At 40.9% G+C, this 14,280-nt stretch overlaps 1 protein-coding gene across 2 annotated transcripts in view; it reads right to left on the reverse strand.

Moving 5' to 3' along the window:
- Positions 1-7,764, reverse strand: part of nhsl2 (NHS-like 2) — a 147,081-nt gene extending 139,317 nt beyond the window's left edge. For both annotated transcript variants that reach the window (XM_028815536.2, XM_028815534.2), the window contains exon 1: positions 7,589-7,764. In XM_028815536.2, the coding sequence (XP_028671369.2) occupies positions 7,589-7,631 (43 nt within the window). In that variant the 5' untranslated portion in view covers positions 7,632-7,764. The remainder of the gene's footprint in view (positions 1-7,588) is intronic.
- Between the last annotated feature and the right edge of the window lie 6,516 nt (positions 7,765-14,280).

Below are 14,280 nucleotides of genomic sequence, written 5' to 3' on the forward strand. Positions count from 1 at the left end.
GAGAAAAGTAAGAAGAGAAACAGACTTGAAAATAAAACAAAAATATCAGAAGAGTACAAAGAAAAAGAAACAAAATGTGCTGTGTAGTCACTCGTGTTGGGATTGGATGAAGTGAAGATACTTTTCAAACATTTAGAGGTAAATTAGAGAGGAGTCAAATGTGGCTAGAATACAGATAGACATCAACCTGAGCAGCAAAACCAAAAAGTGTGATGATGTCACTGTAGTAAGATCTAAATGAAAAGAGCCCACTGTGAAAAGAAGACACACTCACAGTGAGAATCTGATTTGGCACTAGAGCAAGGGGTGGTCCTCTTTAGCCTCTTAACTCATTGTCTAGCAGTTTGAGTGAGGATGTTTAACCAAAAGGCTTGCGGCACATTTAAGTTTCTCACCAGTGACATTTGGGAAGCTCATCCAGTATTCACTTAGGCGAGGTGACATGAATCCAGAATTTGACTGGAGTTTGTTTATAATTTCTTTTCTCATTCAATACGTGTTTCTAATAGATGGTTTGATTTATATGTAATCTTTGTGTTATGGGGTTTGTTATTTTATTTTCATTTATTAAGTACTGTTTTAGCTAGGGTTCTCCCCTCAGTGAGGTTCAGATGTCTATTTTGTATCTGTTGTATTCAGTTTATGTTAGCATTGTTGATCATTTAGTTTCTTGGTGTTTGAGTATTTATGTCTATACACCATGTGCTTTCTGTGTTGTACCCCAAGAGGTGGGGCCACCTACCACCACTGTCAAGGAGCTGCTCTCAGCCCACTAAAGGTTGAGCAAACAAACAGTCCAATATGGTTCATTGAATGCGCTAGGAAGTTTTGGTAAGTTATAGTTATTTATTGTGCTTTTGTGTAGATTTTCAACCTTTGCTTTGTTTTTTGACCATTCTCTTTGGCTTTGTGTTTTTGGACTTGCTTGTTTTGGGATTGCTTATTTTGAAAGCATTGCCTTCTGTGCCTTTGTGCTCTTTATAGCTTATTTTCTGCCACAGATCATTTTTGTATTTTTCTATTTGTAAAGATTCTACTTTTGCTGTTTTTTGTCACTAGGCAGGGTTTGACAGTTTCCTCGCCTCCTCCTCCCATGGATGTTTTTGAGTTATTTTGGGGCTATATTTGATTATCATTTGTCTTTCTGCAATGGTTTCTTTGTTTTGAGATTCACACCTTGTTGAGTTCTAGTCATCAGGATGCAATACAGGTTGCTGGAGGCGGTTACAGGATGTCAGGTTTATATGACATCATTCAGATCGATGGTATTTAAACCAGCATAACAGCATAGTCAATTGTCTAAATGTTTGGAAAAAGCATTAGCAAAAGAATAAGCTTGTGTTATTGAATTTTTGAGAATGAGAATTTGCATGAGATTTTTCTACAATTCCTTGGGTTGCATTTTGGATTTTTTATGCTCATAACCTGCTTCCCAATTTTTGTCTGTTTTTTTTTACTTCACTTCAATTTTTCATATTGCTCAAGTCCTGTACACAGCTTCCCCCATCTGCCTTGGCAGCCAACACACAGAGGGGAAATGTAGTAAAGGGGACAAATGTATTGAGGCTAATACGGAGAGACACCATGGACTCCATAAGTTAATCAAAGATCACCAACTGGCTGAAATAACATGAAGTACAAAGACATCCACCAATAAACTGACAAAGAAAAACGGATTCAGCCAGTGACACACCTAATAGGTTCTGTGCCATAGCCATTTTTCCCTTTTCTTATCCTTTATATGGCCACCCTAACTCTAATTACCCACCTCCTGCTACTAGTTTACAAAATGTAATTTTCCGGAGTTCCACTTTTCACCTCCCCAGATTAAATTAATTTTGTTAGTCAGCAGGTGCTGTCGTCAGTCTTTATTTTGTTGTGGGCGTCTGAACATCCCATCCATGCCAAAATCTGTCATGGCATGAATGTGCCACAGCCATAAAGAGTAAATTGTACTAATGACAAGATCAATCAGCATTGTGTAAAACCCTTTTTTTCTACATCATTTTCATGTTTGCCACAGGAAGATCTTGTAGTGCACTCTTTGGACCCGCTGTGAGTGCACCCACTGTATGGAGAGAGCCACTGGCCTGCTTCCCCGAAGCTCCAACTGTTTGACTTTCATCTTCACAGTCTCAGAAGAACCCTCCAGCTGGCTAGCTGTCTAAAACTAGATGCATTCATCACTGGTGAAAGGCAGCCATGTAAAGCCTGTAAATGTTGTGATTTTGCCTCAAGAGTTCAAAATCCAAATATAATAAGAAATAAAGAAAGAATCCAAACAAGAAAAACTGAATACTATTAAGAATACCAAAACTAGAACTCCAAAATACCAAAACTCAAGACTGAAATGATAGAAAAGGAATAACCAATGAACTTAAAAGAACAAAACAGAGAACAAAATTGAAACCCAACCCAAAAAAATCCAAAATCTGAAACTGCAATTATCCAATCAATGCCAATCTTCATAAGAAATTGAATATGAAACCTAAAAGGTCAGAAGATCTCAAAAACTCATAAGAAAAAGAAAGCAGAAAAGGGGGCTGAGGAATACTAAAGTGGCTGCAGCAGTAGGTGTTTTTACAAATTATCCACAGGTCCCTGCAGTCCTAAAGACCAAAGCACCTGAGGGCATCGACCTAATTGGAGGACCTGTCCCCACAGACAAAGAACACAAAAGGGCAAAGGTTCGCAAAGAAAAAAAACACAAAGCAAAACCCAGGCAAGGGAGCTATAAAATATTATCAACATAAAGAAAAATATAAATTTGGGTGAAGAACAGCCAAAACTCTAAGACTAAGCAGTTGAACTTATGGGCCAAACAAGAGTTGCTTTAGACTAACTGTCTAATTGTCAGGTCACATTGCCTAACCTCCACTCCTGATGTCCGTGATGCCCATGTAATGCCACAGACACCTAAAACTGCACCTTGGATTTTTTGCTGTTGTCAGAAAATGGAAGGGTCCACACATTTCTTTATGGAGGCACTGAACTGTCACTTAGTGACCTATCCTTCTTTGTGACCCCATGGTATTGGGCATTGTATTTTATAAACTCCCAATTACAAGACATTGAAGAAATAAACAAAGAATATGAAGATCTGTGCTGCTTTGGGTCTTCGTCCAATGTTCTGGATGCACAAACCCTAGGTTTCAGCTGAAGCTGCGAGAGTGTGAACAACTAAAAGGCTATGTCACATTATGTGACTTTTCCAGCGTTTTTCAGTCGTAGCCTTTATTTACGTAATCTTAGCTAGCTGGAGCCACTCTGTGGCATGTTCCAGTGAAGCCAGCAGTGTAAAGTGACATACTGAGTGAGCCACTGAACTAGTCTGTGCTTTACAGCTGACAACCAATGAATGCTCACTCAGAATATAATGCAGCGATGAGCAATAAGGAGTGCGGGTGCTTTGGACCTCACAAACAGAAGATAAGCTCATCCATCTGATGTCTCATATTTTATGTACCATGAGAGAATGGAAAAAAGCAAACAAAGGGCAGAGATTGCAGCTGAAGTTGCTGCACCTGTTTACCCGTCATACAGCACAGACTCCATCAGGCAGCATGCTACTGGCTATCAGGAAAAGGAGTGTGCACGACCGTGCTGGAACGTTGGCATTCAGTTGTTAAATATGACATACACAGTCATTTTCAGTCATTTAAATTGAAATGGTCTGGCAACAAGATCAGCAACTGCAGTTTGCAAATCTGACATACCCTGCAACTAGAAGTCCCATAATGTGATATCAGATTAACTAATACTAACCAAATTCTTAATATAGCCATCTAACATTTTCAAGTGACTTATTTTTCACAGTGAAGGGTACGTGCTGCACAGTCCATGCTGCTGTGTCACGGATGTCACTGTTTAAGGACCTTGTAATCCAGAATACATTTATGTCTGCAGTATTAGGAGGACAGTGCCATTTCAAAAAAACTTCCCCCTTCCAATCCCTCCATGCTGCAGCAGGCCTGTTTTCCTATCACACACATTAGTGCACATTTTGTGAACTTCATAGCCCCACCTCTTCATCACTTTTCTTCTGGAACAGTGTGACCCTACTTGATCTTCCCCATTGCAATGATGCCACCCCAGATCTTGTCCTCAGCTGTTCTGTCAACTCACATAAAAGTCTGACCTATATGCTGACAAACCAGCTGGCACCAGGACCCACAGCAAGAGTAATAGCAGATTACCCACCTTAATAATTGGCAGGTCATGGGGAGGGTGCAGCTTTACTGTGATTTTTGAGTATAACCTTCTAAGCTTATTTAGAGGGGCCTTTAAAATGATACTTGAGGAATTTTACAGACGGAATAATCCAATGGAATCAGATAGGAGGAGGATTGTTTCAAGGAGAGTGAAGAACGAGCTAAGTTCACCCCACACAGCTGTTTGATAAGATTCAGGCAAACTAAGGTACAGAGTGTGTCAATGAGGAACAACAGGGCATTTTCATGTCCTAATAAAGAATCCCGAAGAAAGCCGATAAGAGGCTTTAACATCGGTGCGGCCCTGAAGCTTCCTATTCATTTGATATTCATAAGTCAAGTCTCTGAAGCATTATGACCTGTCTCACTTTCTTCTGCAAAAAAACAGATTTTCTCTTAAAAAGAAATTTAAGAAGGGACATTTTCTGTTGATGCAACTGCTGCTTTGAGTTTTAACTACATGAGGTGTATCTGCGCACCTCCAGATTTAGGCAAGCAGCTCATCGCCACCTCCTCAGAGACATTCCTTCATTTGGTCTCAGATGGTTTGGTTCCTGGAAAGGCAGAAAATGACACTAATGGCATTGAATCTCCTAGTGTTACAATTTCAACAGTGTTTATTTTTACTTATTATATTTGTACAGTCTTTTACTGGGCCTCTAAAAGCTTTCGAGGTATCATTTTAGGGTTGTTAGAGGTCAAGGGATGGAATGGTCAAGTCTGTTTTTGAAGATGTTAATTTTGAAATCCATCTGCCCATGCCGCCATTTTTTTTCACCACAATTGCTTGTTTTTTGTAGTGCAGGCTGTGATGTATTTACTGCGATGGTATGAAAGTCAACATCATACACTCCTGTACTGTTTGTGACTAATTCAGTACTTGACACTGTAGCACCATTGTTCTGTTATTTGATTTTAATTTACATTTTGCTTTTCGCCTTTGGCTAGATGTAATATTCTGGTATTTGACTTTCGCGCTACAAGTCTAGACTTACGATTTTGTGTCATGTCCTTGCCATTGTTAATTTGTTAATAAGAACTTCCGGCTTTGCCCTTGGCTTACTACTACTATCACGTTACATCTCCAATTTCCATCCAACTTAAAACTGTTGCTGCCCTGTGCAGTCATTACTTCTAGGACTGTGCATTATATGCAGATATTAATAAGTACGTTTTTCAGATTTAAGTACTGTAGAATACTTGTAGGGGCCAGCCCAGCCGTTCATTTGGCCTCAGAAACCTTAAAGGGTTAATTTTCTCCAGTATCCATGCCATCATTTATCTTCCGCTCTTCCCTGACGATCTTACCACAGCATGTGCTACCAAATTGGACACTGACATTTACCACCTTAACCGTCAGGCACTTAAAGACAGACTTCATTCAGATGTCCTTTAACTTACATTCACATACATTATAGACTGTTGTTTTACCTTTGATTAATATTGTGCAATTTTCTTTTCACTATTTTTAAAGCTACACTTTTAGCTGTATAAATTTAATATGCTATATAAATACATGTTGGTGTTGTTGATGTTCTTCAACCTTGGGGAATGTCAAACTGTATTAATGACTTTAGTAGAACTGTCCAACCACATAATGATATTAAGAACATCTCCCATGGACAAAGTGCAGTCAGTCTACAATGACAAACACACAGCACATGGACTATAGGTGGAGAGCAGTGCCTATCATTTAGATTCCCCACTTTCCTGCAGTATAGCAGCTCAAAGAATCTTGGTAGCTTAGAACAACACACCATCTGTTGCCAAGGACACTGTGTGCCACATGTTCTGACTAACACCATCACACCTACAACTCCACTCTGCAATTGTGCGACAGTGAGGACAGCAATGCCAGTTTAACAAGTCACATTATTCTTACTTTTTATTACTTTGAACTCATTTTTTTAAATAATTATTCTAGGCCTGCTGAAGAAAAAAAAAAATCAAAACAAAAGCATTTTTTTCTGCTTTTTGAATGCTCTTGCTTTGCTCATTTAATTGCTTGTCTGTCTCTGCCTGGCCTAATGCCACCACATATGCAGTGTTTTCAGTTTTCTTTCATCCTTTCATTTTCTAACACACTTGAGAAGCCAGGGCCAATCCTGGGAGCACTAGACACAAGGGAGAACCGAACACTTACACAATCCAAGGGGCACACCAGCCCAAACGCCATTTCTGGCATCTCATTTAATAATTTAGCTTTCACCCAAAGTGACTGATAAACCAAACCTCATGAGTACTGCCAATCGGCGTCATACATATAGGGCAACAAACTTTTATTCTTGTGTTTGACAGGCCAAACCCTCAGCTGTTAAGCCTCACTGCAGTCAGATTTGAAAAACAACTTAAACTGTTTAACAGATGTAACACATTTTATACAATTCTGGGTCATAAGGGAAGCCAGTACCTGCCTTGGCAGCACTGGGAGAACAATGGGCACCAATGCTGGGTAGGGTGTCAGTCTATTGCAAGTCCAATAACCCAGAGGGAGGGGAAAAAAAAATGTGTACCCAAGAAAAGCCCACAAAGAGAGAACATGCCACACTGCAACGGGTGGTGAATCAGTGAGGCAGCAACTCCAACCCGTGTGCCCATAGCGTCATCCATAAATGGTTTGATTTTTTTTTTTGTATTAATTAATGATTGTCTAATTACTATACCTTTTCTAGCATCAATGAGGGCAATAACCAAACTGGCAAACTGTTACACTAGGATCATTTTAAAATATTTACCATACAATGCTTCTATGTGTCCCGATTCTCAAGAAGCACAGAAATGCATGAAAGAGACATTAATTTGTACATCTCAAAAGGAAACCTGATTTGCTTTCTAAAGTGTACACATAATTTATTTTGCTGGGGTGGGCGAGTGCCCACGCCACATTTAAAGAGACTGAATTATTTCAGGATGTTGGACTTTTTTTCCCCTCTGTTTTACAAGTCTTTTGAAAATAAAAAGGATGAACAGATGCAAAAGCAAAGCTACTGCCAAGTGGCGCCTGATCTTAAAAAGCTCAGATATTAAAGATGAACGCGTACGCTCTCACAAGTACTGAAGGCAGGCAGACGTGAAGTCTGCAAAATAATTCAAATATTAGAGACGTCGTGCCTCAACACTTTAACAAGATAAACGCGTTGTTTGAGAGGTATGGAACCCAAGGTGAATGGTAACAGGACTCGACATCTCCAACATTCCAACAGGCACTGCCTACATTGCCCTCAGCTGCAAATTGACAGCATTTTTATTGAAATAAAAATCCTTGCAAGCCACTAAACCACTGAGCTTAACAACCACTTTCCAGCTTTCCTGCGCCGTTTCAAGAGCCGCTCAGTTTGCCCACAGGAGCCCCCCGATTCAGCTTCATGCACACTTACCCTTCTCACTTCTGGATGGAGTTAAATATTCCATTCTTTCCATCTCATAGTAGTGCGCAGACTCCAAGCTAACACAGTGCACGAATGTTGGAAGAGTGGTAAAGCAACGGGAATGGCAGAGCCTGTGACAGGCGGTGGGAGGGAAGGCACCCTTCTGTTTTAACCCAGCCGTAGGTGCTATGAGCTGTGCCAGAGTGCTTGTGTGTTTTGGAAGAGAAGGGGGGGGGAGTTTGCTTCAACTAAACTACTAAACTTCCTTTAGTCTGGTCCTGGGAGAAAGAAAGGAAATGAGCAGGAACTGAATGTTAAGCAAAGCTCCCCTCTCCCCATTGTCAGGGGCTCTCTCCTTTTTCCTTCCCATCCCTAATGCTTTTCCTGCATTTCTGTCATGCTCAACTAAAACATATATACACACCAGGCAATCACTTAAAAGCGTATTCATAATTACTATTTAATACATCTAAATTAACTTTATAGCCCATGCACAAATTGTTCCAAAACCTCACTGAAATATATCTCTAACTGAACATATCAAATGGAAAAAAAATATTCTGCAGTGCTGTGCAAGGATCTTTAGCTGTTCCAATATGGGGAACTTGTTAAAAGAGCAAACAATATTACCCCACAGTGAAAGGGGAGTCAGCAGTAACTTCCCAGGCAGCATTTTCTTCAGCTCAGCAGATAATGTCCAACATTTTTAATTTTGTGACTGGAGAGAGAATTTGTTACACTGGTGTCAGTAGTGGGATAGCACTAGTGGGGCTGAGCGTAACAAAGGTTATGTTGTTATAAGAGAGGGCTATTAAGTTCACAACCCCACTCAGATGGAAGCCATGCCAGTTAATAAATTCAAGAGTTCCCAAACTTTGCCAAACTTGACTGTGAATGTTTAAGTAGTTAACCAGAAGTCCAATTGTTTGCAGGTCATTAACTCAAACATTGTTTTTGTTTGTTGCTGTGATTTGCTGTAGTTGAAGATCAGACAATGTTTTTATGAATATTTTCATGCAGAAATGTAGCTAATTTCAAAGGGCTTGCAATTTCTTTTCTTTTAAAATCCAAATAAAGCATTTCATATTTTCCACAAATAAATATTTCCAATACGCTTAGGTCTTGTATATAACCTTAATCGATGGTGTTTGACTCTAGGCACCTGTCATGTTTCAGCCAGGGTCCATTCTCTGGCTGTGGTTCAAATCTTTGTTTTATGTCCCTTTTGTTCATTTTTGATTCATTTGTCTACATTAATATTTGCATTTGTTTATTTTTATTTTTCATTTTGTCTATGTATCAATGCCTTGGTTATGTTCCATATGTTTTATGAGTGGTGCCATCTGCCAGTCACTGCCAGGAATTGCCCTGCTCTCTATAAATCTGGTCAATCTCCCATAGTTCCTGGCAGATTGTTTTGAGTACACTAGGGAGTAGAGTATTTGTGTTTTGCTGTGCTTTGTACCTTTGGTGATTACTGGATTTTTGAACCTGTGCTCTGCAATTGACGTCATTTTGGATTCTGTATTGAGGGTGTGTTTGGCTTGCTTTCTTATGCAATTTCTTTTCTGCTCTACAGAACATCTTGTGCTACTGAGCATTTTTGTTAAAGATTCTGTGAGGTCCTTTTTGTTTCTAGTTTGGAAGTATTTATGGGACGTATGTACAGTGCATCCGGAAAGTATTCACAGCACATCACTTTTTCCACATTTTGTTATGTTACAGCCTTATTCCAAAATGGTTTGAATTCATTTTTTTTCCTCAGAATTCTACACACAACACCCCATAATGACAATGTAAAAAAAGTTTACTTGAGGTTTTTGCAAATTTATTAAAAATAAAAAAATTGAGAAAGCATATGTACACAAGTATTCACAGCCTTTGCCATGAAGCTCAAAATTGAGCTCAGGTGCATCCTGTTTCCCCTGATCATCCTTGAGATGTTTCTGCAGGCTTAATTGGAGTCCACCTGTGGTTAATTCAGTTGATTCGACATGATTTGTAAAGGCACACACCTGTCTATACTGTATAAGGTCCCACAGTTGACAGTTCATGTCAGAGCACAAACCAAGCATGAAGTCAAAGGAATTGTCTGTAGACCTCCGAGACAGGATTGTCTCGAGGCACAAATCTAGGGGAGGTTACAGAAAAAATTTCTGCTGCTTTGAAGGTCCCAATGAGCACAGTGGCCTCCATCATCCATAAGTGGAAGAAGTTTGAAACCACCAGGACTCTTCCTAGAGCTGGCCGGCCATCTAAACTGAGCAATCGGGGTAGAAGGGCCTTAGTCAGGGAGGTGACCAAGAACCCGATGGTCACTCTGTCAGAGCTCCAGAGGTCCTTCTGTGGAGAGAGGAGAACCTTCCAGAGGGACAACCATCTCTGCAGCAATCCACCAATCAGGCCTGTATGGTAGAGTGGCCAGACGGAAGCCACTCCTTAGTAAAAGGCACATGGCAGCCCGCCTGGAGTTTGCCAAAAGGCACCTGAAGGACTCTCAGACCATGAGAAAGAAAATTCTCTGGTCTGATGAGACAAAGATTGAACTCTTTGGTGTGAATGCCAGCCGTCACGTTTGGAGGAAACCACGCTCCGCTCATCACTACAGTGCAGCATGGTGGTGGCATCATGCTGTGGGGATGTTTTTCAGTGGCAGGGACTGGGAGAATAGTCAGGATAAAGGAAAAGATGACTGCAGCAATGTACAGAGACATCCTGGATGAAAACCAGCTCCAGAGCGCTCTTGACCTCAGACTGGGGCGACGGTTCATCTTTCAGCAGGACAACGACCCTAAGCACACAGCCAAGATATCAAAGGGGGTGGCTTCAGGACAACTCTGTGAATGTCCTGGAGTGGCCCAGCCAGAGCCCAGACTTGAATCCGATTGAACATCTCTGGAGAGATCTTAAAATGGCTGTGCTTCGACGCTTCCCATCCAACCTGATGGAGCTTGAGAGGTGCTGCAAAGAGGTATGGGCGAAACTGGCCAAGGATAGGTGTGGCAAGCTTGTGGGCATCATATTCAAAAAGACTTGAGGCTGTAATTGCTGCCAAAGATGCATCGACAAAGTATTGAGCAAAGGCTGTGAATGCACATGTGATTTCTCAGTTTTTTTTATTTTTAATAAATTTGCAAAAACCTCAAGTAAACTTTGTCATTATGGGGTGTTGTGTGTAGAATTCTGAGGAAAAAATGAATTTAATCAATTTTGGAATAAGGCTGATGCGCTGTGAATACTTTCTGGATGCACTGTACTTTTGGGCCTCCCAGTTCATGTCAGCACCTTATTTCCAATTTTTCCAATAAGAACACTTCCCAGCAGGCAGCTATCCTGTGTAGAGTTGGCCACAAAGTTGTCAGGATTGGCACTAAACCCTTGCAACAGCATTCCTTTGAAAGGGCATCCAGCAGTGAATGGAAGGGTGGATGAGGTACACATTAAAATTAGTGGCAGCTATTCACAATCTCTCATTCATTTTCCATACTCAGATTTCAATTATTGGGATCCAGAAGTGTGGCAGGAACAACATCTACCTCAATGGTGGACATTATGCAAAGACCAGCCAAATGGCAGGCAAACAACTATTTACTGGGTCAGTGTACGGGGACCACATTAACACACTTCCCAGGAGCTGGGTACAAAGACAGCAGTGCATGAGATGAACCTGTCTTTATGTTATGCCTAAAAAATGTGACGGTGTTGAGTTCAAACATTAATTCAGAATCTTTACTTGCATTTGTATGACCCATAACACAGGACTGGACAAGAAAGGATAAGCACAGGACCAGCATAATTACAAAAACAAATTTAGATAAGAGCTTACTCGATTATTCATTTATGACCAGAGAGCAGCTCAAAAAGATTAAAACGTTTTTATTTTCCAATTCACGGTGGCTCACCAAGGGTGCAATTTTTAGGAATACGCAGAATATTTGTTCAAATTCTTAATTAATAGAATGCAGTTTTGTAGATATTAACACTCACTGAACAAACTTTTAGGACTGCTAAACAATATTAATACTGGGTAGGGCCTCCTTTTGCTCTTAAAACAACTTCAGTTCTTCATGGCATGGATTTCACAAGTTATTGGAAACATTCCTTTGGTTATTCTAGTCCATACTGACCTAATTGCATCACGCAATTTCTGCAGATTTCTCTGCTCCAAAGTCATCCATTCTACCACATCCCAGAGGTGTTCTGTTGGATTCAGATGCGGCGACTGGGAAGGCCACTGAAGAACAGAGAACTTATGGTCATGTTCATGAAACCACTTTGAAATGACTTTTACTTTGACATGGTGCATTACCACGCTGGAAATAGCTATTAGAAAATGGGTAAATTGTAGCCATGAAGGCATGCACAACATGGTCAGCAACAATAATGAGACAGGCCGTGGCATTCAAGTGATGATTGATTAGTATTAACAGACCCAAAGTGTGCCAAGAAAACATTCCAAACACCATTACACAAGCAACAGTCTGGACTGTTGACATGAGGCAGGTTGGCTGCATAGATTAATGCCTGTGGGAGCCAAATTCTGACCCTACCATCTGTGTTCCACAGTAGAAATTGAGATTTTATCACACCTGGTCACACTTTACCAGTCTGTCCAGTTTTAGTGAGCCAGTGCCCACTGTAGCCTCAACTTTCTGTTCTTGACGAACAGAAGTGAAACGCGACGTGGTCTTCTGGTGTTGTACCCCATATACCGTGAGGTTGCACATGTTTTCTGAGTTACTTTTCTATCACCTTGACTGGGTTCTTATTTTTCACACCATTTCAAGTAAACTCCACAGACTGGTGTGTGAAAAAATCCCAGGAGATCAGCAGCTACACAGATATTCAAACCATCCCATCTAGCGCCAGCAATCATACCACAGTCGAAATCACTGAGGTCACATTTTTTTCCCTCATTCTGGTGTTTGATGTGAACATTAACTGACACTCCTAACCTATATTGCATGCTTTTATGCATTGCATTGCTGCCAATGTGGTAAAGCGGGTCCGTGTTTTAAATCCAGGCAACCATGTCAGTCTCCCTGGGCGCCATTGCTAGACTGCGGGGAGTTAGAGGTAATTGAGGTGAGGCAATCGTTCTCAATTGCTTCATCGACTTCCTGCGGCGTGTGATAAAGGCGTTGCGCCCACGGAACCGTATAAGTACAGGCTGGCACAGAGGGAGAGGATCAAGAGAAACAATGAGAAAGAATAGAGGTTAAAAGATGAGAACAGCAGTCTTGGAAGGACGATCTGGGCCACCTGAAAGGGGAAGGCAAGCACAAGCTGGGGCCCCGTGAAGGAGCATAGGCTGTAGCACTGTAGGTGGTATGCCCCACTTAATATTTGTGTCGAGTGGGATGAGCAGGACAGATGACCTCCTTATGGATCCAAGGTACGATTGTGGGAGCGTGAAGGAAGAAAGTAGGAGAGTCAACCTCTGACGGTCTGGTTGTGCGGTTTGGAGCAGCCAAGATGGGGGTCGAGGAATGAAGTTCGTGGTTGCTGAGTCTCCACCAGCTACGCGAGTGATGGGTGAGCCAGGGAGATGCAGAAGGATGTGTCCTGAGATTGTGAGGAGTTAATGACTGTATTTTAACCTCTGATTTTAATGGATGTATTTATTATGGTTTTTATCCCCCACTTTTCACTTGGGTTTTTATGGATTTATTTATGGACATTTGGGACTCTGCACTGTGGACACTGCTTTTGTTTTGTTTGGAATTGTTTTAATAAAAGCACGTTGACACTTTTCTACCATCCCCTTGCTACATGCGAGAATGGTCCCCATTAGTTAGCTCAGCTCGGACATAACTATTGATGGTGTTGGGGTTCTAGAGGCTCCCATATGTGAAGAGGGAGTCTGGAGGGGACCATCACAGCCAAACGATTGGCTGATTAGGTAATTGTATGGATAAGCAGATGAAGAGGTCTTCCTGATAATTTGGTCAGCTGGTGTACAGTTTGATACAAAGATCTGGAGACCTCTTGTCAAACTGAATATTTTGTTAACATTTGAAGTAAAAATAGTAAATACAACTTGGTCAATAAGCAGATGAAGAGGTCTTCCTGATAATTTGGTCAGCTGGTGTACAGTTTGATACAAAGATCTGGACACCTCTTGTCAAACTGAATATTTTGTTAACATTTGAAGTAAAAATAGTAAATACAACTTGGTCAGCAAACCCAAAATAATGACATTTTTATGACAATGTTAATGTACAGATATATTTTTTCTAGTTCACTAAATAATTGTAAAACCAAAGAATTAAAGGTGGCATTTGCAAAGTATGGGCACCCTTCAGCGGTAAGGTCTAAGAACTCATCTGTTTTTTTTAATCTGGTCTGGCTCAGCTTGCTAGTGTTAGCCTGCTATAGTCATTAGGAAGTGTCAGCTGATAGCACTTCCACAGCCCAACAAATTCTTTGACTCTTCAAACACTGCAACACTCAGCAAGCATGGGCTTGTCTAAGCAACCAACTGCAGATCTAAAAATGAAATTAATTGAGGCCTACAAAGCAGGAAATAGCTATAAAAGAATATCAGCGCACTTCCAGCTAGCAACTTCAGTTTGTCCAAAATGGCTTTAAGAAACTGCAGTTAGGGGGATGAAGAAAACTGACAGAGAGTGGCACGTATACCATGCAGGACAGCAAAGGGATGAAGAAATCCGACAGAGAGTGGGCACGTATACCCTGCA

The sequence above is a fragment of the Erpetoichthys calabaricus genome, chromosome 12 (assembly GCF_900747795.2).
Source record: "Erpetoichthys calabaricus chromosome 12, fErpCal1.3, whole genome shotgun sequence".
In the NCBI taxonomy this organism is placed as follows: Eukaryota; Metazoa; Chordata; class Cladistia; order Polypteriformes; family Polypteridae; genus Erpetoichthys; species Erpetoichthys calabaricus.